Raw genomic sequence first — 27,068 nt, forward strand, 5'->3', positions numbered from 1 at the left:
TAAATCATGGTGTACCAAAACCTTGCCCTAACTGTCAAGCACAACCAAACTTTATACTCCCCTGATTGATTAGGGATTTTTTTTTAGACTCCCCTGATTGATTAGGGATTTTCCCACTGCACTGCACACTCAGCTTGGTGGAATGTACTGTCACAGACTGCTCAGGGTGGAGGTGGCTTATGCAAAGGCAGCTGGAATTACCACACCACAGAATGAAATCTGTCAGTATGAGAGACAGCTCTTTATATACCCAACAGGAGACATGATTTCAAACAAAACACTATTTAAAACTAGAGTTTTACATATACAAAAATATTTCATTTATATAGTATTCATATGTGATAGAAGGAGTGAGGCTTCAGTAAAAGATTAAGGTCTGTCTTTGCCATGCAGAGCATGTAATTCTTGCTCTCAAATATTGTATGGTTAGAAAATTTTTCACATTGTTATTTTGAGAAGGGGAGCTTCTAACTGATTTGGTGAACACTGTTAAAAACCAGCAATGAATATTTCAGTTGGACCATAGCACTGCTAAAAGTTATTAAAACCCCCTAATGTTGTAATCACACCCAGAGAAAAGCCAAAGTCATCGTATGACCCATGAGGGATCTTTGGTGATATCTGCATTTTCTGGGCCAAGTACAGCTTGACCACGAGTGCTCTTCCCAGCTGCAAGGTACCTGGAAATAAAAAAAAACCCCATAAACAAGTGACAAACTGCTACATTTGGTTAACCACAGCTCTGCTGTGGAAGTTAAAAATACTCCCATCTCAGGAAGAGTGTCCTTTGCTGCAAACAACTTGTGTTGTGCCCACTCATCACAACAGTCTCTCCTTAACCCTGTACTTGGCTGTAGTGGAATTCTTGCATCTACAGTGGAATTCAGAAGTCACACACAAAATGCTGAAAGTGGAGTAGATACCAGCTCCTATAGTGCACTCATACCTACTCATGTAGTCATATACCAGACAGTTCCTGGGCCTTTCAAAAGTAAATCAAACCCAATCTCCCACAAACTCAGAGCGTAGGAGGGAATTGCATCTGCTAAACGTGCAATAAACAGGATATAATTAACATATCCTTTTCTAGGTTACAGAAGAAAATAGTGAAAGTCGTACGAAAGACAAAGGGAAGAAAACCAGTAACTTAATTATGACAACTGAGCAGAGGCTTACTTGTTTGATACATCAACCAAGTTATCACGGTTGACAGCAAAAAGTTGTTCTCTGTGTGACTGCTTCATTTCATCTGAAATGCCATACAAGAAATGACCCATTCCTAGGGAAAAGAAAACAAAACCACACACTGCTCTGGTGCACTGGAATCTGTCACAGCCACAAGCAAGGAATGACTTCCATCAAACCATCATGCTGAGAGAATATTGAACTGAATCAAGCACAGTTAAGTTAAAACCAGGGTGAGGTAGTAACAGTTTCCTATTTAGGAAAAAAGCAATTCTATTTTGGCATATGATTTAGTTTGTCAAAAATCTGCATGTAACAGTGGTCCAGGAAACTTAGACATAATTCATTCTGAAGAGAGTCAGCTCTAACAACTTTTTAAACAAACTGCATTTCATGAGGCTTCTGTTTTTGGAACTATTTTATTTCCAATCAGTTGTGATGTATCTGCAATGTGAAGGTTTACTCACAGTTTTGTACTACACAGAAATCTGCACACAAATGCTTTAATGTTTTGTTGGAGTATTTGCCCACAGCATTTTAATTGCTCCTTGAACAACCAGAAAACTCCAAAATAATCACAGAAAAGTTTTTTGTCAGGCAAATAACCATAGGGAAATAAAGGTAGCTGGAAGGATTTGAGTCAACTTATTCCAACCTCCTACCCAAGGCAGGGCTGACTTCCCAGCCAGGTAAGGTTTTCACATCCATCTGCAGTGCCCAGTGACTCAAAAGCATGAAGGGACAGGCGCTCCTTGCACCAGTTCCCAGGCCTCTGGAACAGAGCTCTCCTATTCAGTGCTCTGTTAAGATCTGTGTTCAAATGCCAAAGAATGTTCATCATCCCTCACTGACACCAACACCCAAAGTGTAGGCACTGCACTCATGTGCACCTGGCACCGATTGCTTTTTAACTGCCCACACCAAAACCAGATCCTGACAGGTAAAAGCTTAATTGGAAGTGTTCTTGTTTAAAAAGTTAGTGCTAGTACAAGCACATTTTAAAATAATGCTGATCTTAACCTTGCAATTCCTTTTTGTATCGGAAGGAAATGTGTTTTAACTGGGCAAATTTCAGACTGAAATTCAGCAGAAGAACAAGGGAGGGAAGTGAGCACAGCAAAGCTACATGTCAGTAAACTGCAAAGATACTACCAATGCATCATGAATGTGCAGATCTGCAAAGAAGCTAAAAACACCCTCCACCCCAGCAGACAGACTTCAGTGCTCTAACTTCAGAGAACATATGCACAAAGGGCAGGTGACATTCACAGTCAGTATGCCTGCTTGAGTCAGGAAAGTAATCCCTCAGCTCTTTTTGCATCAGAGGACCAGTATTTCTTTTCATTTGTCTGCATATAATGCTCTCCAAACCTAAAATAATTTCCTCAATCTACCTCCATGTGACACAGAGGACCAGTAACACAAAACTTCAGCAGAACCTGAGTGGATGAGGTGTTTCTGAAAAGGAGCAACAGGAACCAATAGATTCATCAAAACTGCCATTATCTCTCATCTTCCAAACACAAATTTTATCATCTAACACTGTTTAGCAAACTATTTTCTTCCCTTTATACTGAAATTAAAAAGCAAATAAACACTGACAGCCCTGGGAGGATGATGAGAATGTACCTTTGTCTGAAGGAGCTATTGGTGCATCCACAGCAGCAAACACTGCTAGTTTAGCTTCATCAATATCTTGCTGGGTGAATTCTCCAGATTTGGCCCATTCGACTGCTTTTTCAAATGTTTTCAAGGTGGCTAATGAATTTGGGTCTCTTAGAAGAGAAAAAGAACATAAAAATTTATTACTTCAGTCTTAAAAAATGAAAAACCAAAATTCCTTTATTCTCACTTCATTCACAATTTACTATGCATCACACATGGGGGAAAACAAATTATAATATTATATATCTTTTTTTTTTTTCGTACAAAAAGAGGTTCTGGGGTTTGGTTCTGCATTTCTTTTCCAGAAGAAAAGTATGGTTACAAACCAAGCAGATTCACAATCTTAGATACACAGGTACAGAATCCAGCTGCCTAAAAGTAGTTCCAAGATGGTGTAGAGTGAAGTGGTGTAATAAAAGCAGGTCAGGTAAGCCAGTGCTGTTCACAGTGGGCTCAAAAAGCACCACTGCCATTACTGCCCACACCAGGAATATTTATGATATGCCCTATCTTCTCTCAGTTGCTTTTCTTGCCACACCTGTTTTTACTCTCTGTAAAACAGGTGCCACAGGTTAGCTACTACTGGCAAGTTGAGGACTACTGCCAGGACAAGTCCTACCATGTTAAAACTTTACAGAAAGGCCAGACTACTCAAACCTCAGCCAGGAACCCTGACCAAGCCAGCCTGCCTCTGGGCTAGGAAAACAACTGAAGCCAGGACTCCATCCACACAACACTGCTAGTGGGGATTACAACTATAATACCTCCAGTTGTAATTTCATCAGAAAGTGCCTTGGTGAGCTAAATACAGGGTAACTGTTCTGGACTGGCAAAAGAGAAGAATAGAAAAGAAGGAGCAAGTAGTTCTAGCTTATCACCAGCAATGCTTTCTGCTGAATCTCTGATGATTTCAGCCAGTTGCTTTAAGGAAGATGCATATTTTCAAACTCAGGACCTTAGGGAACATCCCCATTCTACTTCATGGTCTCAAATTTAGAGCAGTCTTGAATTTCCTTTCTTAGGGCTTCCTTAACCAAGAAATACACAAGTGCAAGCCAGTTATACATAAATCTGAGACTGAGACAGTAAACACCGAAGTGCAGAGGTGCAGCAGTGGTTGCTACCAGCAGAGATAAATTAAGCTTTCCCAAGGATACAAACAAGATAAAGCAAGGATGGTTTTATTAGGCAATCTAACTTCATCAGCACTGACTGAATCACTCACTTAATTTCATCCCTTTTGTTTCACTTCTTCTTGAAAGACTGCTACAAGGAAGTCAAAGATAAGACACAGCAAAATGCAGTCAGTGGTCCCCTCAAGAGGACCAATCATCAAGAGGAAAGAAATGCACTGTTACCTGTAGGAGTAGAATGTGAATATGCCATTTTGACTAAGTTTAGCACCTCCACCATAAGCCCCTCCTTTCTCTCTGATTTCCGTATGTAGGAATTTAGCTGTCATCAACCGTGCTAGAATTCGAAGGCTGAAATGAGAGAAACAGAATCAGTGAAGATGTGAAGTGAACTGGGCAACAGTGATAGTCTCAACTGCCTCTAAAGGTCCCCCAGATCCCCATCTGCCATGCACTGCTGCTTGTAATCTATGACAGTTTCAACAGCACTGCTCACTATTTAATAACAGCTGAATAATGTCACATCACTGTAAGAGGGGCTCTGAACTTTGTTACATGCATCAGGACTGTAAACTCAGGACATGTCTGAGTAGGTGGGGCTGTTTATTCCAAGGTAGGGGACAGCAGCCCCTCATTACTTAATCTCAGCATTTACAGGGTTGCTCTGGGCCCAGCTGCTTCATAAAGATTTTGTGACAAATGCACTATGAATCATTTTCTATCAACACTCCATTTTCTGCAGTCAGCCCAACCCTTTCCATTTTGCTTTGTGCTGTGCAGAGCACAGAGAGCTCCCTGATGTTCTGCTTCCCACCTGGCATAGTCTGCAGCTGTGTAGGGAACTGTTCGAATGCATTCCCCAATATAGTTCACTGGGAAGGGAAGTACAAAATGGGTCTTCATCTGGCATGGCTTGAAAGTAGGATCCTAGGAGAAGAACACATTATTGTCACAGCAGCAGAGATAATGTACCCATCTGAGAACTCTCAACTTTTTGAGAACTAGGAAGTTCTGCCAAACATACACACAAATAAATGCTAAAGCTGCCACTTATCCTACCCTGCAACCAGTGACATTTCCCTTGTGCATGTATCAGCAATCCAGTACAAAGAATTGCCCTGGAAAACTAAAGGAGAGGGTACCACGCATCAGCTACCCATCCTTTGCACCCTCCCCCCTTTCCGTTCTGCAGATTTTGAATCACTACCCAGGAGTTTGGATTTAGCCACGGATTTACTTTGATTGAAACGTGTTCACAACTCTCCACTTGTGTCACACATGTACATGTCACCACATTGTATCCCAACCCATCCATTCTAGACATTGAAAACAGCCAGGAACTGTGTACCCACAAAAACAGTAAACTATTTATGATAGCAGCTGTAGTATAAATTCCTGCTCAAACATCCCCTGCAACAGACTGAACTCTTCCTTACAACCTCACTTCCAAACTTCCAGTCCCCTTCATGTCTCTGGGCCTTGGCAGAGCTTGCTCCTTTGCCTCTTTCACACATACATCTGCTTGTGTGCTCACTTAGGCACAAGCAGATCCTTACACACCTCCAGTGTAACTATTTCAGAACTCTCCATCCTTTCTTAAATTCAAAAACCCCATTCCCAGATCCTCATACAACTCTGGCTGGGCCAAGCAGAGCAGTGCATTTGCAGCACTGGGCTGAGCTCTCCCTGCCCCTCTCTTCTAAAAGGAGAGTTCAGGGTATGCTCTTCATCCCTGTAGCCAAATCCAGATCTTCCTTTTTCACTAATGCTCTTCTGTCAGGTGTCAGTCACATCCAGAATCATTCAGGGAGGAGACCAAGGAAAGGAAGGGACTAACTAACTGGAAGTGATTGAGTTTGATGGTTAGTTATGGAACTGAAGGGCATGAATCATGTTTCAGTGCTTCTGTAACAGTTTAAGATGGACCATTACCATCAGTAACAGCCCTGTAATACCAATATCCCTCATCAATAATGTACTTACATTGACTAATTTCCTTGTGATCTGCACACCAGTACCCATTTCACTTCCCATAGGTTTCACTTCTGAAGATTTCTAGAAGAGAGTCAGTTCTCATATTAAAAGATGATTTAACAATTTAGACCAAGACTACTACAAATGCAACCCCTCCACTCAAACCTCTCTAAGGCAATCATCAAACCATGCTTTCACAAACATAAGCAAGGTACTCAATTGCTTCTTTATATTTCCTAAACAAATGCCAAATTATTTTCTTCCAAGAGTAATCTGGCACTGAGAGACACCAAGACCCAGATTAAATGAGACCCATAAAGCTACAAACTATCATTTCACTCATGGGTAAGGAACTGGGAGCTTATTCCAGTTTCATCAGAAATTAAGACAGATCTGCATAGTGACAGAGCAGATCCTTTGTCAACTCCACTGAATCGAGCATATTTTGTGCCAAATGTCCTGAACACCCTGATAACAAAACAAACTCACATGCAACTGAGGAACTGCACATCATGCCCTATTTGCTTTTGGCCACCATTTCAAGTAAAGCTCAGTTAAAAGTTTTATGCAACAAGGAAAGGAAGAAATTCTTTTTCCACATCCCACACTGAAGCAGTAACCCCAGGGTAAGGCTTAACAGCTAATCTCCTGCATTTCTATTGTCCTCTGTGCTGCAGTGAAGACACTCCATGGCAAAAGACAGAGCAGCTGATCACAGAGATGTCTGCCAGATTTCTTCAGACATGGACACAATATCTGAGTTCAAACTTTTCTGATTGCACAATGGTACTGACATGATCAAGTCAACTGTATTTGATGCCCTAATGACGAATGACATTTTCTCACCTCAATCACATGTGGACGAACAGGTTTTCTCTCTTTTTTACTTCTGGCTATGCCCTTTAGAAATTTCTCTACTTCTTTAGATGCTTCTGGTATCTGCTGAGGTGCTGCATTCACAGAACATCTGTCAAAAATACATATCAGAATTTTAAGTATGGTTTTATGTTTTCAGAGAGTCTTTTATAATTTGTACCACTTTGTCTTTCTAAACATTTTCTATTAAATCATCAGAATGTTAGGTCAGTGATCTCAGGTAATCACTAACAGAGAGAGTGATTTTTTTCCTGATGTGGAAAAAAAAATTACAATCCAATTGCTGTTCTTTTGCTCATCCTAGAACACTTTCAGACCAAAAGTTGAGCAGTAGCTGTCAAACCCCTTCACTGCACAAGACAGGACTAGCTCAGTTTTGCAAACAAAAAGGTCTCTCAAGGAAAATAATGCCCTCTGTATCCTCTGTTTACAGGCAGGCCTAACATGGTTTTGAACACTACAGACATTTACATCACTTCATTTATCATTTCATGCTTTAAAAAACAAAACTTTGCAACTTATGTCACTTCAAACAGACCCATTTGGGAACTAATGCACCTGACATTAAACTCCTTAATGGGCTCTCTTTACTTTTCCCAATACATGCATAAAGCAAGTTTCAGAATGTCATTGCTTTCCTTTTAGGAGTGAAACAAAAATCCAAACCAAATTATATTTAACTGTTACAAAACAATATAACAGTATTTGTCTAAGTGGCACCTTGGAAGGAAAAACAAAAGGCAGATTTTTGACTATTTCTGTAAAATGGCATAGGTCACTTACAAGCTTTGGGTACAACTGTTACCTATAAAATTTGCTGTAAGTTTCTCAAATCATTTAAAAATTGAACAAAATGAGCTACCATAACACCATAGCTACTGCTCCGTAAGCACAGGGGATGTAAATTAACATTTCTGTAGTTTTGCCACAGATGTCCCATTTCATAAACCCCAGTACACCATGAGGTGCACTGAGAAAAACATATTCACAGGCCATGGCCTCTCTTTAACCAAAATTCCCCTTTCTTTTTAGCTCACCTGATGTTGTCACTGTTTAATAAATACTTCTTAATGCGTGGTAGTTTGCGTAGTACAGGTTTAATATCAGGCATTTCTGCTATTCTCTTCATCAACTTCACCTGTGCAAGAAGGGAAGGCAGAAAGACCACAGATTGGATCAACAGGAAGAATTAACAAAAACCAGCCTGTAACTCCACAGTCGAGGATTTGGGCCTTGCTGAAGGGCATTATTAACCTCTCACCTGATCCATCCCACTGAACATCTCCTGCAGCTCTCCAGAAGGTGTAAGGTTTTTGCTGGCTCTAATAGAGGCATATAAATGCCCACAATCTGGAATGCCATTTGACAGCTCCTGGGCAGTCTTCTTAACCAGCACTCTGAAATGTTCTTCTTCCTCGAATCTTGGGCTGAAAAGGAACACAAGCAGGTCTCATGCAAAAGGACACCAATGAAATTTATTTTTCATCATCCCAAGTTCAACAGAGTGCATTTAAACTGTTGGTTGTCCATTTAATCCACTATATAGTCATGCTTTTGATGCAATATGTAAATTTAGAAAGACAGAGACAGAATTATGAAAATAAATCCCTAAGGAGGATCTCTAAGAAACGGAGAATGGTTGGGAGAAGAGTGAAAAAGAGAACCCCAAAACACATGCAAACCCACAAACAAACAAAACCCAATGTACTGTACTTGTTAAATATTTCACTCCATAAATTCATCATGTCTGGCAGATTTCTATCCAAGCACAGAGATGAAAAGAGCACACCCTGAAGGAAAAAAATAAACAAAACACAAAAAACCCTTCACGCAAGACAACCACAGCAATGGCCCAAGAAATGCACAGTAACTTTTCATGGATGTGATAAAATGATGCCAACCTAATGCTGCACATTACAAAATCACTCTAATGCAGGCTGTGCTACTGAAAAGAGAGCAGACATGAAATGTGATTGCTCTTCTCACAAAGCAAGCCTGGTAATTCCTCAATTTCTTCTTCTCAACACCAAGCAGCAGTTCAGACACAAAATTTTGTATTTTTTCCCACGAAGTGTAAGTTCTGTTCCGGGGTGCACCTTTCTCCAAGGGAATTCCTTTAATTTAACTCCAGGATCCATACAGAGCAGACCCCCAGCAAATTTGCAAAAATCTCAAGAAATATTGCAGAACTCTTATGCCTAACACATAGATCTAATGATGCTGCCGACAGTGACATAACACATTAACAGCAAACTCTGTCTGTAACACCACACCTTTCTGTTCCCTCCCTCTGCTTCCAAAATATTTTGGAGCACTCAAAAATATGGTGACAGATGCTAGTGAAGCACTGCTCTAGACACAACACCCACATCAGGCACTCCCCTTAACACAAAACACTAAGTTACTGTAATTATCTAATTTATATCTTACAAGGACTTTCACTGCAAATTAGTTTGACCCTCTGCCTGGAAGCCCTGACTGACCCTGAACTACAGAACTGTTACTGCAATTGTAACATCTTCAAGGTTATGATTAATTTACCTGTTCATAAACATCCAGGTGTGAATCATCTGGAATGATATGTGGGCTGACAGACATACCACCTGTTTTTAGTTCTATTTTCTGGGCTTGTTCCCTGTAATCAAGGGCTCCACATCCCATCCTGTGAAAAATAAGAGATTTGTTTCCATTTTCAGTGTAGGCCAAAACCAAAATCCATGTAGCATTAGTAAATCAGCCTGCTTAGGACAATACTAATTTAGCAACTAAACAATCTGGGGCATTATTAAGCAAACATAATACTTCATGTCTTATAAAAGCTTCCCACCAAGCCTTTCAATTAAAGCATCCTGCTAATTTAAAATGCTGTATTAAAAAGCATGTGCTTTTTAATGCACTTTATGTGCAGGCTTGCTACCAACATCCTTAAGAACTACATTAATAACATAAGTTGCTCTCATCAATAAAACCATACTCCTCCCAGCCCAGGTCACTTGTTCTGCTCTGTGCTCCTCTTTTCCCTGTGATGGGGTCACTCTTTCTGTCCTCACATGGCAAAATTGCACCAGAAGTCTATTCAAGCAAAAACTTTAATCTCTGCTAGGCTATTTCTCATTTACAGAAATTTTCCAATCTGTTGAGAGAACACTTGTGTTGACACTGGGCAAAAAGGCAATGCAGAGACTGGTGGAGAAGAGGAAACAATTTAGCAACATTGGGGAATAAAGAATTTTTTTTTGCAAGAAACCAACTTACCAGCCTTGCTTTCCCTTTTATAGTAAGAACAGATGCTGGAATTATTCAAGTCAGTGTTAGTATTTTGGCAAGCTGTGTTACAGCCTGTTGCCTCAGCTTCTAAGAAAGCCAACCTCTCACCTGGTAATGACATTGCAGAAGAGTGGCACATATGGCTTGAGCTCCTCAGGAAGGGTGTTCAGGCTGGACACAGCTCGGAAATAAACCACCCCATTGGTTGGCTGAGCACAGTACTGGACAGGAATGTCATCACCTAGGATAAAAAAACAAAAGCAAACAATAACCAGCAGTTTCCTACTACAAACACACAAAAGCAAAATGATTTCTTACAAGAACATCTCATTAAGAATAATTTTCTGTTGGTGTTTCAGAGCCACTTCTTGTTTAAATTTTGCACATTATACTCAACACTGGACCAAAGGAGTTTTTCTGTTTCTGTCCATAGTAAGGTAACATCTGGACAATTTGAAAAGAGAATTCTTCTAAGAGAGGTCATATTTTAGAAATAACAATCAAGTAGCAACTTGTTCCTGAACGAGTCAGAAAGTTTTTCTTCCTTATTTTTGCCTTCATCTGTACAAAAATTGAGGAAAGCAGTTTCTTGTACTGTACACTCTTCCTGAACCAGGCCACCAGAATACAGACATTAGAATTTTCCCAAAACCAGGTCATTTTTTGCATCAAACAGTCTTGACACTTGCTGATAATTTTTGAAGAAAAATGTCTGTTAGAAATATACTAAAGAACAGTATTTACCTGCAAAATTTTGACAGAACTGTAACAAAATTCAGAACTACCATCTCCTATCAGTCCCTGGGGAAACCACTAGCAAAATGGAAAAACTTGCACTGAAGTTATGAGGAATTACTGTAACTTATTTTTTTTCTGTGGCTCCTTTATGTCATATTCTGTAAAAACAGGTAGGGAGGGACTGCAGTAAGGAAGGCTTACTGCCCCAGCTGCCAAGATTCTGCATCCTGGGTAAGCCTTTGGAAAGTGAGGGGATTGCTCAAGTGCACTGCACGTGCCAGTCAGAGGAGTCTCTGGCTGGCACATGCAGTGCCCTTGAGCAGGGCAAGGTGGAGCATGCCTGCAGCAGGGAGCTGCCAGCAGGAGCTCCTGCCAGCCCTGGGAAGGCCAGGAGGATGTTCCATGCCCCTCTGAGGCGATGGCTCTGCAGATCCACTGCCATGTCTGCCCAGAGGTGCTGGGCTGGAGTGGAGGAAAAAGAGCACAACTATGGGCCACAAAGCCAGTCCATGTGCTGGGCAAGGGGCCAGCAGCCAGGGAACAACCCAACAGTGCTGCTCCTTGGGACACGAGACAGTGGGGACACCAACCTGTGAGTGCTGTCTCCAGCACAGTGAAGGGGATTTTGGGCTCGATGTCAGACACTTTTAAAGCTGGGAGACAAGAGGTATCCTGAGGTTTGCTTTGAAGAGCAATTAATTCCAAACCTAGTAGGAAGAGAATACCAAATTGTCATTTTCAGCTTGTAGTGAAAGTGCTGTCAAGACCTAAAACCTACTGAGGTGATACAGACCAGAAAAACTCAAGAGTCAAGTTTGGAGTCTTCTAACAGCAATTTTGCAAATATTTTCCTAAAGCAAATTCTGCAGATTATCATGTAACAACAGCAAAGAAAACACTCTTGTTAGATTCTCTTTCCAATCCACTCTTCACAACCTGTTTACAGTAACATGTAATTTAATCTTTAAGTGACACCTGCCAGTCTGTCCTGTCACTCAGCAAGCATCAACCCAGACCTGGCAGATAAGGAGCTTCTTTCTAACCCAATCCGTTCCAGTTCTTACTCAAGTGCTCTGTCAGAACACTGATGCAGCTAAATTGTTGTGATTACTTTCACATTTCAGACTTTCAGATACTAGCTGGTCACCTCTGAGTATTCTCCAATTTATCTCTGTAAGTAGAAAGCCTCCTCTGATTTCGTGCTCCCCTATCTCCTGTCACACACCAAAGCTTCAGAAGATTAATCCCACATTTTTGGAGGATTTCTGTGACTAGACACTGCTTTAACAAAATTAGATGACTGCCCACAGTTTTCAAGCATAAGTTATTCTCCAGAGTAAGTTAAACGCAGCATTACTTTTATAGTTGGCTTTTTAACCGGAAAATATAAGAAATATAATTACAAAATATAAGTTTTACAGGAGCATGGAGCAGACCTGAGGCTCATAAATAAACAGCTTCAAGGTGCATGGTATGTAAGTATTTGAAGAGAGGGTGCCAAGAGGATGGAGCCAGGCTCTGCTCAGTGGTGCTGAGCAAAAGGACAGGAGGCAATGGGCACAAACTGATGCACAAAAATGTTCCAGCTGAACACAAGGAAGAACTTCTTTACTGTGCAGTGTCCAAGCATGGAATAGATTGCCCACAGAGGGTGTGGAGTCTCCCTCACTGGAGATATTCCAGAACCCCTGGATGCAATCCTGTGCCATGTGCTCTAGGATGCCCCTGCCTGAGCAAGGAGTTTGGCCCAGATGACCCACTGTGGTCCCTTCCAACCTGACCCATTCTGGGATTCTGTGAATTCATCTTCCACTCAGTGCAATTTAACATGGGAAAGAATAAACAGATTGGTGTTTTAAAACAATTTCCTTTCTTCTGCCCTAATGAAGACGTTGATCATCCTATTTTTGACTGTTAAAACTAATGAAATATACCAACCATACAATGTAGTGGAAGCACTGCCCTGCATAGCCTTGTAACACATACACACAAATTTGCAACAAAAAAACCCCATCCCTTTCAGAGCAAATACTGGAGAGTGCCTGAGAATTTAAAATAGTCTACAGGATAACAGCTCAAAAACTGTTATACAAATAAAAATGTGAAAAAGCAAGTTAACCTTTTTCAAAGATTTGTGTTTTTTCTTCTTCAGAAAGTGCATTGACCTTTTTTTCCAGCTTTTCTGCTTCCATTTTAGCTTGTTTATCATGGTAGTCTTCCTCTGGACTCATTGACAGAGTCAATTTGTGTGGATTATCCTGCAGAAATAAACCCCAAAACAAAGCATTAATTCTGAGGGCAACTTCCTTGCCTCAGGTTATTGCTCCATCAGCAGCAGATGAACAGCCTGTGCATCATTTGGCTCGCACCTTATCACAAGTATCACAACCACACAGACTGATGAGCCCTTGGTTTCATACAGAACAAGCTGCTGCGGGGAAGAGGCAGCTCACCACTGGAACAAGCACCAACAGCCTTCTGCTAAGTTTCACTCTAGAGTCAGAATCCCTCAACAGCATACAGTAGTCATTAGTTTAATTAAACCCATGTTAAACAACTGTACATAACACTACATGCCATAAGTTTTATCTGGAGGGTGTAAGATGGGGAAATTCTATTAAATGCAGGAGGGTTTGAATAAACACCTCTTTCAACCTGCCCAAGCTTGAGTGCAAAGAGATCCCAAATGATGTAGAATGTGCATGCTTCATCCTGCTCAGAAATGCTTTACACATCAGCCTCACTGCCACAGAACTGCAGGCATTACTCAAGTGTCATAACTGCTGCTGAATTCTTCTTTGTTTACACCAGACTGTGGAATTTTAATATCAAAATTACTCAAGCAGCTCCCATTTTCCATAATAGGAAAGGGAGGCCAGCCAAAAGACAGTGACCTCAAAAAATGTCCATTTCAATGTAGGAGTCAAATAGCAACATCTGGCACTGACAGACACCAATAATTTGGGACAATGTAATCAGATTCTGTTTTATGAGTTTATCTCCCCCGTGCCTGTGTGAAAATACTACAGAAACCTGAATACAGAGTTAAAGAGAGAAATGTGAGATTAACCAGTAAAATGGACAGGATTAATAGCATTCTCCCCCTTGCTCCCTGCCTGCCTGCTTTAATAATTTCCCAGCACAAAGTACAACAGTGCATAACCTTATGATGTAATAACATCCAACCATTCTCATCATTTCCTACCGAGATGTGCCTTTGCCTCAGCCCCCTCACAGAACTGTACAGTAAAGGACATTCACAAAAACACTGCACCTGTATTTCTTCCCTACAGAAGCCAAAACTTTAACAGCTCCCTACTACCTCCAGACACTAGTAAATGTTCTTAGAAAAACTGATTTCAACTGATGCTACTGACTCTTGGGGTTTTTGGAGTACATTAGAATCTAGCTTTACTCCACTCAGGTGACAGTTACTTTAAATAAAACTGCCTTTCAAAACAAACAAGTTGACTACAGAAAAAAAACCCCAAACAAAAAACCTACCAAGAAAAGCAAACAAAACAAAGCCAACAAACAAAGCCTACAAAAAATCTACACCATTTTTGCATTGCTATCAGTGGATTTTTTTTTTCTGGAATTATCTAATTCAGGGCTCCAGAACTATTCAGCATTATAATGCCTGTACTGGCTATTTTTTATTTCTGCAAAAACTCCAGAAGACCATATGGAGAGGAAGAGAAAGAGCAGAAAGTAACTGGCACTGACAGCAAGATTCAGACAGCAGCTCAATGAACGTGAGGAACACCAAGACAATCTTACTTGAAACCAAATCCTTTGCAAGGAAAATGAGATACACCTTGCTATGTCAATACTAAGGAACACACTAGGTCCAAAATTCTCTGTTCACATCCGAACTTCTCATCAGGAAAAAGATGTGCCCTTCTACAGCAATCACAGTTTGGTAAAACATTAGCATTTTATCAGTGTTCTATTGAATGTGGTTCCAAATGACCAGCCAGATAAATTTTTTTTCCCCTTTGAAATTGTGGAAACTTAAACCATTAAAACTAACATGTTTCATTTGAACATGCTGCTGCTCAAGCCACACCTGGAAACAGGCACTATGGTGATAAAAAAATAGCCTTCAGTTTAACTTCAAATACAAAATTGTGTTTTAAAAATTAATACAAGATAACTTTCTGTAAGTTTGCCTACCTTGAAGTATGTTTTAACTTTTTCCTGAAGAAATCTGGGATTTTCTTTAAGACACTGCTTGAACTGAGAGACTTTATCTGCAATCTTCAGAAGCTCCACTGGATCCCCATCTTGATTCCAGCATGAGGCTATGTACTGAATGGAAAAGAATAATTAGGCAAGCAGGACAATCCATCTGCATTTCTCTAACTGACAGCATCAGTGTTCCAAAACCACCTTAACATTTGAATAGCAGACACAGAGTGAGTAATCCTAACGTAGCTGTAGGGGGAAAAATATTGTTCTATTCCATCATCACCCATCCCCTGTTCTCTCCATTCTTGCCTCTAATTTCACCATACCAAACCACCATTTTTAAAGTTATTACCCTTTTTTTTGCATAGCTGTGCACATTTGAAAATATACTGTAATATTATTTAGTCCCTCACATTAAAATTAATTTTTCAGCTCAAGAAAGAAGGAAAAGAGAAACAGGTGGTAGAAACAAAGTAGTACATGCATACTACAGCTTTGTATCAGCTAGATGAAATTATTTATAGGAAGGTGACTCAAACACATAAAGTATGCAAATTAGATGGGACTTAGGAGAAAGAAAATACTGAACAAAAAAAAAATATCCTGGGGATATTTCTGGTTATTTTCTAATTTGAGTATGCTCAAGTTGCTATTGAAAGTTCTCCAAAACAACTCAAGTGCAAGATAGCAAAAGTTTCTCCATTTCTACTCTGTGTGAATGGGGAAAAACCAAAAACAAGACAAAATATAAAATCCCTGTCAAATCCACCTTCTCTTTTCTTACCTCTTTAATTACAGGCAGGTTCATAAGCCTTCACCATTTAAAAATAATAACTATTTTTATCTATTCTGTGGAAATTCCCTAATATGATACAAAGCAGAGTATTACTTTAGAACGTGCTTGAGCTAATTCTCCTGGAATAGAAGCAGCCACTCCTTATTTGAGGTTGCTGTGGGGTCATTACAAGTTCAGTCCTGGTTCTCAGGAGGCAGCCTGAAAGTTTAACCATGTATCTAAGAGCATTGTCCAAGCAGTTTTTGAGCACTGACAGGCTTGGGGCCATGACCACTTCTTCAGTGTCACAGTTCACCCCTGGCAGCTCAGCTCCACACAGCCACTAACTCTGCCCCTCACAGCAGGATGTGGGGAGAGGATCAGAGGGGTGAAAGTGAAGGAACTCATGTTCCTTCACTTAAATTAATGCAGTTTAACAGGTAAAGCAAAAGCTGTGTGTGAGCAGAGCAAGCCAAGGAATTCATTCCCTGCTTTCCAGGGACAGGCAGATGTTCATTCACCATGCCCAGGACAGCAGAGCTCCATCACATCTACTGGTGACTTGGGAAGACAAACACCACCACTCCAAACATCCCCTCCTTTCCTCTTCCCTCAGCTCTTAGTGCTGAGCAAGGTGTGGACAACCCTTGGGTCATTTGGGGTTGGCTGTCCCCTGGTGTCTCCTCCCAGCTCCTTGCCCATCACCACCTTCCTGGCTGGTGGGGTAAGAAGGACAAGCAGAGAAGGCCCTGACTGTGCCAACAGTGAGCAATAATGAAAACACCCCTGGGTTAGCAGCACAAACCCAGAACACAGCCCCTTCCAGCCACTGGGAGGAGATTTAATTCTATCCCAGTCACCTGGGAGAGCTTGTTCCAACAACTGACCACCCTCTTGTGAACAGCTTTTTCCCAATATCAAAACTGATGCCACTTATCTTGACTTTCACAGGATCTGTGACAGTCCCACACAACATCCTCCATTGTTAGATTGGAGAGACATGGATTTAATGGATGGACAAGGAATTGCCTGGATGGTGACATGCAAGCACTTGCACTCCAATGGCCAGCATCCAAAGGGAGATCAGTGACAAGCACTGCCTGTCCCTCAGGGGGCTGTAATGGGTACAATACTATTGAACACCTTTATTTATAACACAGCCAGTGGCACTGAGGGCACTCACAGCAGGCTTGCAAGATGACACCAAGCTGAGAGGTGTGGTGCACACCCTGGAGGGAAGGGATGCCATCCAGAGGGACCTGGACAGGCTTGAGGAGTGCACCTACATGAACCTCATGAAATTCAAACAAGGCCAAGTGCAAGGTCCTGCACTGGGGCTGAGGCAATGACCAATACTGAGTACAAGTTTAGTGATTTAAGGTTTGAAAGCAGACCTGCAGAGAAGGGCTTGAGGATATTGGTAGATGAGAAATTGGAAATGAGCCCACAATGAGTGCTCCCAGCCCAGAGAGCCAATTGTATCCTTGGATGCACCAGAAGAATCAGGCTGAGGGAGGTGATGCTGCCCCTCGACCCCACTCCCATTAGAGCCCACCTGAGGTCCTACATCCAGCTCTGGGGCCTGCAGTGCAAGACAGACATTCACCTGTCAGAGGAGGACCACAAAAATGATCAAAGTGCTGGAACACCTCTCCTACAAAGGCTGAGAGACTTGAGGTTGTTCAGCCTGGAGAGGGAAAGGGCTTTGGAGAGACCTTACTGTGGACTTTCAATATATGGGGGGGCTTATAAAGGGACTTTTTACACATCCTGTAGAGACAGGACAATCAGCAATGGTTTTAGACTGAAAGATGGCAGATTTACACTGGACATAAAGACGAAATTCTTTACTATGAGGGTGGTGAGACAGTGGAACAGGTTGCTGACAGAAGCTGTGGGTGCTCCATTCCCTGGAAGTGTTTGAAGACATGTCAAAAGTGCTCTGAGTAACTGGATTTAGTGAATGATGGCCCTGGTTATGGCAGGGAGGTTGGACCTAGATGATCTTCAAAGGTCCCTGCCAAAACGAACCATTCTGTGCTATCTGTGATCACTTTAGTTATAACCTAGGTCCCTGTAACTAGGTCCTCTTCAAAGCCAACTTCTCAAATATGACTTCAGGGAAACAAACAGAAACATAACTCTCCTCTCTGGGAGTATTAACACTGAATGCTGCAAGACTGGTTTTTAAAAGCAAGAAATATTAAAGAGGTTTCTTTTCTACAATGAAGACGTAGCAGTTGAATCAATTTCAAGACTTAAAAATGTTGAGGGATAAAGTTATCTGCATTAATATTTCATCAGATAGAATTCCTCGCAACACCTGAAGACATGCCAGAAAGTACTGACTATTAAAGTCAGGCATATTTGGCCAGATTTACCATGAAACATGACAGGCACTTAAATATCCACAATTTGCCTATTTGGCTGTATGGCAATCTGTTTTGAAACAGCTTTTGTTTGTGCTCACCCATTTACAAATCTCCTGTTAATCCAGGGTTCTGCTTCTCTGCCTAACTGTATATATCTAGGAATGAGACCCTGCTGATGCAAAGAATATACATCACCTGAAAGACAGAAAGCAAAGAGCCACTGAGGAGCTGAAGTTGCTGCAGAGCAGAAAGGAACAGAGGAGATTAAAGAATGAGTGGCTACAGGAGACCCTGATTTCCACAGTGACTGCAAATGCTGCACCTCACTCATTCCAAATTAAGGATGACTTGCAGACTTAATTTGGAATCAGTGAGGTGCAGCATTTGACACAACATTCTGCTGTGGAATGGATTTTCTCTAACAGGTTGGTATTAAAATTTGAGGCCAAGAATTGCATTACTGTACATTTTCCCTTGTGAATCTAGAAATTAACTTGCAGCAGTACAATCCTGGAGTCCACAGAAAAATACAGTCCTTCTATTTGGCTTTTAGAAAATACACAGGCATCTAGCCAAAACACACAGTTCCCAGAGCCAGAATGATATGCCCCTCACAGAATAACCAGTGCTACTGCAATCAAAGCTGCTATTCAGGCAAAGACAACAGGCTCACTGCCTGATTAACTCATACACTGGGAAGGCCACAGACAGTCTGACAGCTACTGAAAAGAAAGATGTACACAATATGACAAAGGAAGAGCCATTAAGGGGAAAGTTTTACATATCAGGAGCCAACAAAATGACCCTGTATTTTATAAAGACATAGGTGGTAGATTTTTTGTAACTATTCTTAAAAGAAACACACACACAGACTTACAGATGTCAGGGCAAGTCCAAAACTCGTAGACTGATGCTTCAACTGTATTTCAATTTTGTGAAGGAGAGCTTCAATCCTATCTTCCTCAAATCCTTTCCTTTGGGAAGGGGTGATGAGAGAAGGAAATCATATCCATTAACACTGATCACTTTAAGTGAAGTTATGAAAATTAATTATTAGATTGAAAAAGGAAGCATTACAATATAATGTCTTTCACACTGAATTAAAATTGATATGAAATAATGTAATCATGTTGTATCATTTAGAGAAACTGAACTAACATCATTAAACTCCTGAAGGTTACACTGATGAGAACAAACTACAATAAAGGAAGTAGCAGACACAAATTGTAAGAGTATTGGACAATATTACTTTTGCTTTGGGGCCTTTATTGCAATATAACCCAATTTTTAAGGCATGTTATTATATACAAGTCTGAATTATTACATGCCTACGTATTATTATATTAACCATGAGTATTCTGAAAAATTCAGCATTACTCACGCAATAACTTCATCGACTGTTCTGTCAATGATCTGTTTCACAGTATCAATGTCTCTTTCAGCAATACCCTGTAGACCCACACTGAAATAAGCTTCTCTTGTAGAGCCATTAAACCTAGAGTAAAACAAAATCAACTCAGTGGTAAGTACTAGAACTTAAGCATTAAACTGCCAACAGAGGAAAGAGAAGGAAAAAAACACCCATTGTTTTCACATATACAAACACACAAGATTTAAAAGCTAGATAGAAAGTAAAGTAATTACCAAAGAGGCAAGAAATGGAGCTTAAAAGCATGTTTTGTTCAATTTCAGTAGTAGTAGCCACTGTTAAGAAAACCCACAGCATATGATTTTAGAGAAAGAAAAACAGCTACAGAAGTAAAGCTGGAATTTTCTGTTCATCTTCCCATTCATCTGTAATTTCTTTCAGGTACAGAAGTCTTTCTAAGGTGGAAATTTTAGCTGTGTGTAACACCAAACATGTACATTCTACTTAAGCAGGTGAGTGGAACAGTATTTCTGAAGCAGTATTTGTAAAGTAAGTGGTTAAGGTCAAGTTTTCCATGTTTACTGCAATTGTTATCATATGTATTAAAAAGAAAAAAAAATATAACAGTAAAGACAATTCTGTCCAAGCTGTCAGGCTCATCTTTATAGAGACAAAATTGCACTTGCAGAAATACAGAACACCCAGCAGTTCAAAGCCAACAAACAAGCAATAGGTGCTCATACACTAGTAAAAACCACTATTACATGTGGTCTAAAAACCACAGAAGGAATTCAATGGCAGGCTCAGGCCCTGTATTTTGCAATACTCATCTCTGGGCTCAAACTTATGCTTGTAGATTCATCACCACAGTCACTAAGACAAATTAAAGCCAACTTACTGAACAGTTCAACTCTCTATCAATCCGGCCAACCTGGAAAAAGACCAGCTGACAAAAAATACAACATAATCTCTACTTCAGTGTCTAAAGAAGGATTTCTACTGCCATGCTCTGGAATATTAAGATGTCTACATGGCACTGGCATGCATGACACAGGACTTGCACAAAGCCCACTACTTCATGTAGAGACAGGTCAAGCCAGGCAGAGTAAGTAAGACACTAAAATTATGGATGAGCATAATAAGGTTTTCCATTCAAAACACCTGAGAGAGCCACTGAAGAAAAAATCTGAGAATACTTTACAGTTCACCAGCAGAAACCCTTAAAATGTTTTAACATTAAAATAAGATTACTCTGGTGTAAATTGCCAGTATAAGAGATGAGTTCTTCCAACTCAGAAGTGCTTTTTAGTATTTATAACATTGCTTATAGTGATGAAATGTGAATTGCAACACTTACCCAACATCAGGAGAAAAATCTGTACCAACACCAGACTCAATTAAGGCTTTGTAAAAAGGAGAATTCGGCCCATCAACCAACAGTGAAGACAACAGGCTCAGGGTGAATGTTTCAAAAGTGTCTGTAATACTGAACAAAAACAATCAGTTCTTAAAAACTGTTTGTGACACCCAGTATCACTGAGTCCATTTCAAAAGAACTAGAAAACAAAGGCAAAGGGAGCAAGGAGAAATTATTGTCAGCTGTGAAGCCCACATCAGACCTTAGGGAAATAAGAGGGCTCTGTATCTTTCACTTGTTATAACTACCAGGAAAGCAATTTAAATTGGGCTGCAAGGGGAGATAAGTTAGCAGCAGGGTCATACAGAAGAGCTTGCACATGGTAGGAAACTGAAAGGAAGACAGTGTTTTCAAATGTCTCATCCACTGAACAGTTCTGTAAAGTAACACCTGATTTTTCTTGTGTCTATCCACTAAAGCAAATTATTCAGCAAGTAAACTTTTATTTACTAAAGCAGGACTGAGCTATCTTCCCATGGCATTATTTTCTTTAGAGATGACATTTATCAAGAGAGACTGGGGACAAGAAACATGCCTGCAACTTGCTTCAAGATCTAAATGAACCTTTTATTCAGAATTTCATTTTGATATACTTACTCTGTCAACAAGTAGCTGACACTGACAGTGGTCTGCTTGGAAGGATCAGCAGCAAAGGAGTCTAAGCCACATGTTACCCTGTGTTCTCTCTATAAAGTACAATAAATGATACACAATAAACTCACAGCAGAAGTTAGAAACAAAATGTAACTTGCACCTTCACAGCATCATCTTTCCAATTATTTAAAATAATTTCACAGATGCTCATGAATAAATTCAAGATCCATGAGCAAATACACAAACACACACTATCTTGAAAAATAATCTCAATGTTTAGAAGTGGACAATATAGGAGAGGTTGAAGAAAGTCTGGCCATAAATAAAATTCTGAGCTATTTTTGAAAGAAATGTTTACACTTCTGGACAAGCCAGGGAGGAAAATGAGGAGCAGGGAGGAAGAGAACATGAAAATTATTTTTGACACTCATGTTTGGAAGATTAGATACCATTAGAAAGCATATTTCCTGACACTAAGAACCACTTTTCTTTCATTAGCCCTAAATGCTTTCCATTAATAAGTGCTTCAGTGTTTCAAATGACAAGGGACTTGAAAATTTGAAATAAGAAAAACAAACAACTGCAAGCAATCATTACATTACTGAAACTCAAAAGGAACTGTAGTTTGTCCCCCATGTAACCAAAAATAAAAATACTTAGCTCATTTACACAATTTTAAACAAATTAGTAACTCCAGCAGGTTAAATTAAAATATTAATCCAGGGGGTTTTTGGGTTTAGTGGGTTTTGTTTGTTTGTTGGTTTTACTTACAGGCTTATCCCAGAGTTTCTGTTTAGGGATGTCAGTATTTGATTCAATTCTTTCAAATTTTGCCAATGCTTCCTCATGTATTTGCTTCAGATGTTGCTCCAGTGGAAAATTACCATAAGTGAAAAATCTGCATTTCAAATGAAATATTGGGATTAAGCACTTGATTTAATATGAAATTTACAGTAGCTACCTGTATTATACTCTGAATTTCATATGCTTTCCAGTAATTCTGTTACATCTGGAGTGGAAAATAGTTTGGTGTGTCTTCAACCTATACAACATATATAAAACTCACAATCTCTTGATAAAAATCCACATTTCTCATCTTGTGGGCCACAAAACACCTTATTATTTTCATTATGTTCAGTTTTATTATGTTCAAATTTGTTCAGTTGCAGAAAAATACGATGTTCCAGAAAAAAAAAATAGTAATTGAAGCCAGAAACCCAGTGCTCCTAAGTTTCAGAAGACAAAATTCTTATGGTCTTCACACTTTAAGTATAAAATACAATGATCCATGTCCTGGGTTTTGTCTGTCTATAAAACATGGCTGGGTTCCATGGGTCACTCCACCAAACACATACTCACAGCTAAAAGACTTCCACTGGACCAAATATGAGCACAAGGTTTGCCACAGGTAAATCTCATCCCCTGACTAAAATCTCAACACCAGTACAGGAGAATACTTAGGATGATGAGAAAAATCAACAGATTGTAAATGCACTGTCATGACACAAGCTGCTGATGTTCCACAAGTGAATGAATCAGAATAACAGATTGGCCACAAAATTAGTACAGGACAAAGATTTATTTCCCTGCATGTAACTTTCAAATTGACTTCCAGTTTAAATACCTTATTAGTATCAACCAAATCAGTACCTGAATCAAATGACTATCCATTATTTAGAACTCAGTACAGTAATATGTGATGCAGGAGGAAATGAAATCATTCATTTGTAAATTCTAACTCAATCTGTGTTACTTCAAAGAGGACAGGAACCCTTAGATTAATCTCTGCTACTTACATCTTAACCCCTTAATATTACTGCTAAGTAATTATTAGTACGTTCCCTTTCCCCCCAGCTCATATGAGTTCAGGTCAATTGATATCCAAAACACATCTGCATGATCAGGGAGACATACCTGAGAAAATCAGCCACCTTTCCCTCCTGTTTTCAATTCACTCTTCACTGCTCTTTCTAGAAAAAATTCCTTGCTTCCATGCTGTTTTAACTGCTGTAGGGCACAGGTTATCTTTGTTGCTGGCCGTGTGGATAAGAACACTGTGCTTCTGGTTTTCTCCTCATGAAAGTACAAAGAAAGCACTAACCCAGTAACCTAGGAAGTTAGTCACCAATCTCACATACCTGGAATTGCTTGGATGATAATGTGTGGCATGGAACTGCTTAAGCTGCTCCCATGTAAGGTCAGGAATACATAATGGATCTCCACCAGAAATTACACCGTAAGTGTGATCAGGAAGGATTTTGTTCTGCAGGTGCTGTGCAAATATCCTCTCATTATCTGTCTTAATAGGAAAACACCACATTTCAGTGAAAGCCATCAAAACACATATAAAAGATAAAAGGTGCTCAATAATAAGACCTCAGAGCTCTAACTTACACAACCTCCTCACATATACTTTAATAAAATAAGCTATGGTTCCATACTGATCTAAGAGAGTATTTTACAATAAAATCCATTAACAAAGTGCCTTTCTATATGTAAACAAACTTTTGACAGGCTAACTTCAAAAAATAAAATCTATGCAACAGTGTTGACTCTACTGAGGATCTAAATTTTCAAAGGGAGGAATGGGAATCTCTGGTGCAATAATGCCATTGATAACCTACAGCTGAAACTACTTCACCATCTTCAAGAACTCAAACCAAGCATCCACAAAACTTACAAATGCCCCTTTCATTTCATTAAAAACAACTCCTTTGAAGACTAGAGGTGTCTGAGGATCAGCTGGGTTCTCATGTTCTAATCTCCAACCTTCTTGCCTGAAAAATTAATAACAGAAAGTGTTGAGAGTTTGAAGAGTTTGAAGGTTTTTTTGATGTGGGAGCTGGGGGGGAGAGCTTTTTTTTTAATTTAATAAGGTTTGCATACATCTCAAACTGTCTTACCAGAAATCTAGCTGACGTAAACATGGAAAGAAAGCTGCATCCAAGTACACCGACAGGAGGTTCTGAAAGTCCTTGGGATTTTGTGTTGAAAATGGATAGAGTGTGTAATCACTAGCTGCATACAAATAAACATAAAAATAATCAGAACTTTTGAAAGTCTAAGACATGTTTTGCCCTTGTTGATTTTTAATTTCTCATCCATATAAATAACTGGAAGAGAAGAAATGTACTAAATGAACTGTATTTTTGCTGAGGAATCACATTTAACACTGCAGCTATTTTACCATGAAAACTTTGCTTTATCCCTATATCCATATAAATAATTAAATGTATTTTTTGATACTATAAAGCTCCAGCTCTACTGGGATTTTGTGATGGACAAATGAACAAGACTTATTTTGCTGTCTTGCCTTGTTAGCTTTTTAATATCTCACAACATTTCCACCCAACAATAATGGCTCTCCAAAGCCAAATCAAGGAGAGCCAACAGACAGCTCTACTGCAATAAAACCTCATGCACTTGAAGTGGCATTATTTCCTTTGGACTTACCTGTGAATGCATTCATAAAAGTGGACAGTGACCTGTTTAACATTTTAAAGAAGGGGTCTCTGCAGGGATACTTTTGGGAACCACAGAGCACTGTGTGCTCCAGAATATGAGGGACGCCGGTGCTGTCCATCGGAGTGGTTCGGAACTGGATACTGCAGGAGAGAGCATGGAGAGGAATGCAGTCACTGGGAGGAAAAGTGCCCCCACTCCTGCCTGCACCTGTGATTTATGGCAGCGTTATCACTGCCTAACAGCTAGCATGGCACACACCAGATGCAAAGTTTGACTTCTTAGGACTCCTGAGTGCTCAGCCATCTTGTTCAGATGGAGTACAGCCTCTGCACTTCTATTTCTGGAGTTAGTACAGAAGTTTTCAGCACATGAGTAAACACATTTATTTTTATCCAAAAGGCTCAAATAAAAAATCTTCATGGAAGGTTATGATTGCATAATCTCTGTCTCTGAAAGTTTTCAAGGCAGGAACTGGATCTGAATTTAACATTGATCCTGTTTTGAGCAGCAGACTGAACAACAGACTTCATAATATCTATTCCAATCTGAAAAATTCTAAGAAGCCCCACAAAAGAAGTACTGTCCTCCCTGTTATCACAGAATAATCCAGCCATGATGTCAGATTACAACTGAAAAAACAGAGGGTGATGTGGAGATTGAATGTGCAATACCTATGCTAAATGTCTTACCTGAACAGATTATTGGAGTCCTCCCGAGCCACATGCAAATACCTGGCTCCTGTACCATCGTGACTAAGCTTCACTGCAGTCAGGAACAGCTCAGGAACAGCTGTCACCTGCATTGGAAGAAACATCTGTATTGCAGTGTGACTTCAACTAGGTCAAATAAATCGTGCATGATATAGGAATTACAATTTGTTGGTCTTATACATAATATATGTTGGTCATAGACATAATTTTTTTATACTGGCTTACACAGTATAAAAAGAATTTTTGCTCCTGTGGTTTGAGGGGAAAGAATAATTATGTGAATGGAAAATAAAATTTAAATGAAATTTTTAACCCAATGAAAGTATACTATCACTGAAGAACCATACCCCTATGGTACAGATAAAAATTCAATCTGAAATACAAATATATTCAAATGTCAGTAGCCTAGGGCAGGTACAGAAAAAGGACACTGTTATACGACTAGCTCTGTCACTAGCAATCACTTCTCACAAATAACCTTTACTCTCCACTCCCGCTTTTTTCCTTTGAAAAAGCAGAAAGAAATGCAACATATTTCCATGGTAGCTTTCCAACACAGGTATTAAAAGCATCTTAGAAAATAACACTGTTACTTGAATACGTTTATCAAAACACATTCACACAGTGAAGTCCTGTTATCTGTCAGGACTTTTAGAAGGCCACACCGACTGGTCACATCTGCAGCAGACACATCTGCAGCTCGTGGGGTGCAGTATTTTCTCTAGAATTAGCTCTCTATAAGAATATGTATTAATGGCATCTACAGTATTTATCTGCAGAGAAGTAACTACAAGGAACTCTTGAATCATTTTTATGACTGATTACCCAAAGCAAGTATTTAATGCGCAGACGCCGGGCCTCACCCAGTGCCTTGTAAGCCCGGGGAAGTTTATGTAGACAAATAGAGCAAATGCCGGCGGCGGCGCTCACCTGCTTCACGGTGAAGCCGTGGATCTGCTCTCCCACCCGGTACTGCAGCGCTCTCTCGTTCGCGGCGATGCTCTTCCACCTCCACGCCCTGCGGCTCAGCGACCTGAAACGACACAAAATTCCCTCTGAACAAACGCGCCCCGGCCGGCGGTGCCGCAGCCGCGACCGACACCGGCCCCGGCGCTCCAGCGAGGGCTCCCCCGGCGAGCAGGGCCCCGTGCCCGGGCAGGGGCTCGGGGCTCCGCGCCCCTCGGCCGAGCGCCAGGGGCTGGGGCCGCGCAGGGTGAGGGTCCCCGCCCGCTCCGCGCTCGCTCACCGGCCGCGGCCCAGCAGCCCCCGGTAGCGGCTCCACATGGCTGAGCGGGGCCGGCGGGCCGGGCCGCACGGCGGAGAGCAGCACAGCACAG

General features: G+C 40.5%; 1 protein-coding gene across 1 annotated transcript; it reads right to left on the reverse strand.

The window, feature by feature from the left end:
* Positions 1 to 220: 220 nt before the first annotated feature.
* On the reverse strand, positions 221 to 27,068 carry PITRM1 (pitrilysin metallopeptidase 1). Its single transcript, XM_066551350.1, has 27 exons — positions 26,978 to 27,068; positions 26,662 to 26,764; positions 25,711 to 25,817; positions 25,010 to 25,161; positions 24,460 to 24,574; positions 24,237 to 24,333; positions 23,695 to 23,855; positions 22,328 to 22,454; positions 21,560 to 21,648; positions 20,903 to 21,031; positions 19,558 to 19,671; positions 19,054 to 19,150; positions 15,015 to 15,149; positions 12,958 to 13,096; positions 11,429 to 11,545; positions 10,209 to 10,341; positions 9,375 to 9,495; positions 8,547 to 8,623; positions 8,095 to 8,260; positions 7,871 to 7,971; positions 6,804 to 6,924; positions 5,967 to 6,038; positions 4,798 to 4,910; positions 4,209 to 4,334; positions 2,815 to 2,960; positions 1,177 to 1,279; positions 221 to 680 (listed from the first exon to the last, which is right to left on the reverse strand). The coding sequence occupies exons 1-27, from the start codon at positions 27,013 to 27,015 to the stop codon at positions 587 to 589; spliced, it is 3,093 nt and encodes a 1,030-aa protein (XP_066407447.1). The 5' UTR covers positions 27,016 to 27,068; the 3' UTR covers positions 221 to 586.

Source organism: Molothrus aeneus, chromosome 1, assembly GCF_037042795.1.
Source record: "Molothrus aeneus isolate 106 chromosome 1, BPBGC_Maene_1.0, whole genome shotgun sequence".
Taxonomy (NCBI): domain Eukaryota; kingdom Metazoa; phylum Chordata; class Aves; order Passeriformes; family Icteridae; genus Molothrus; species Molothrus aeneus.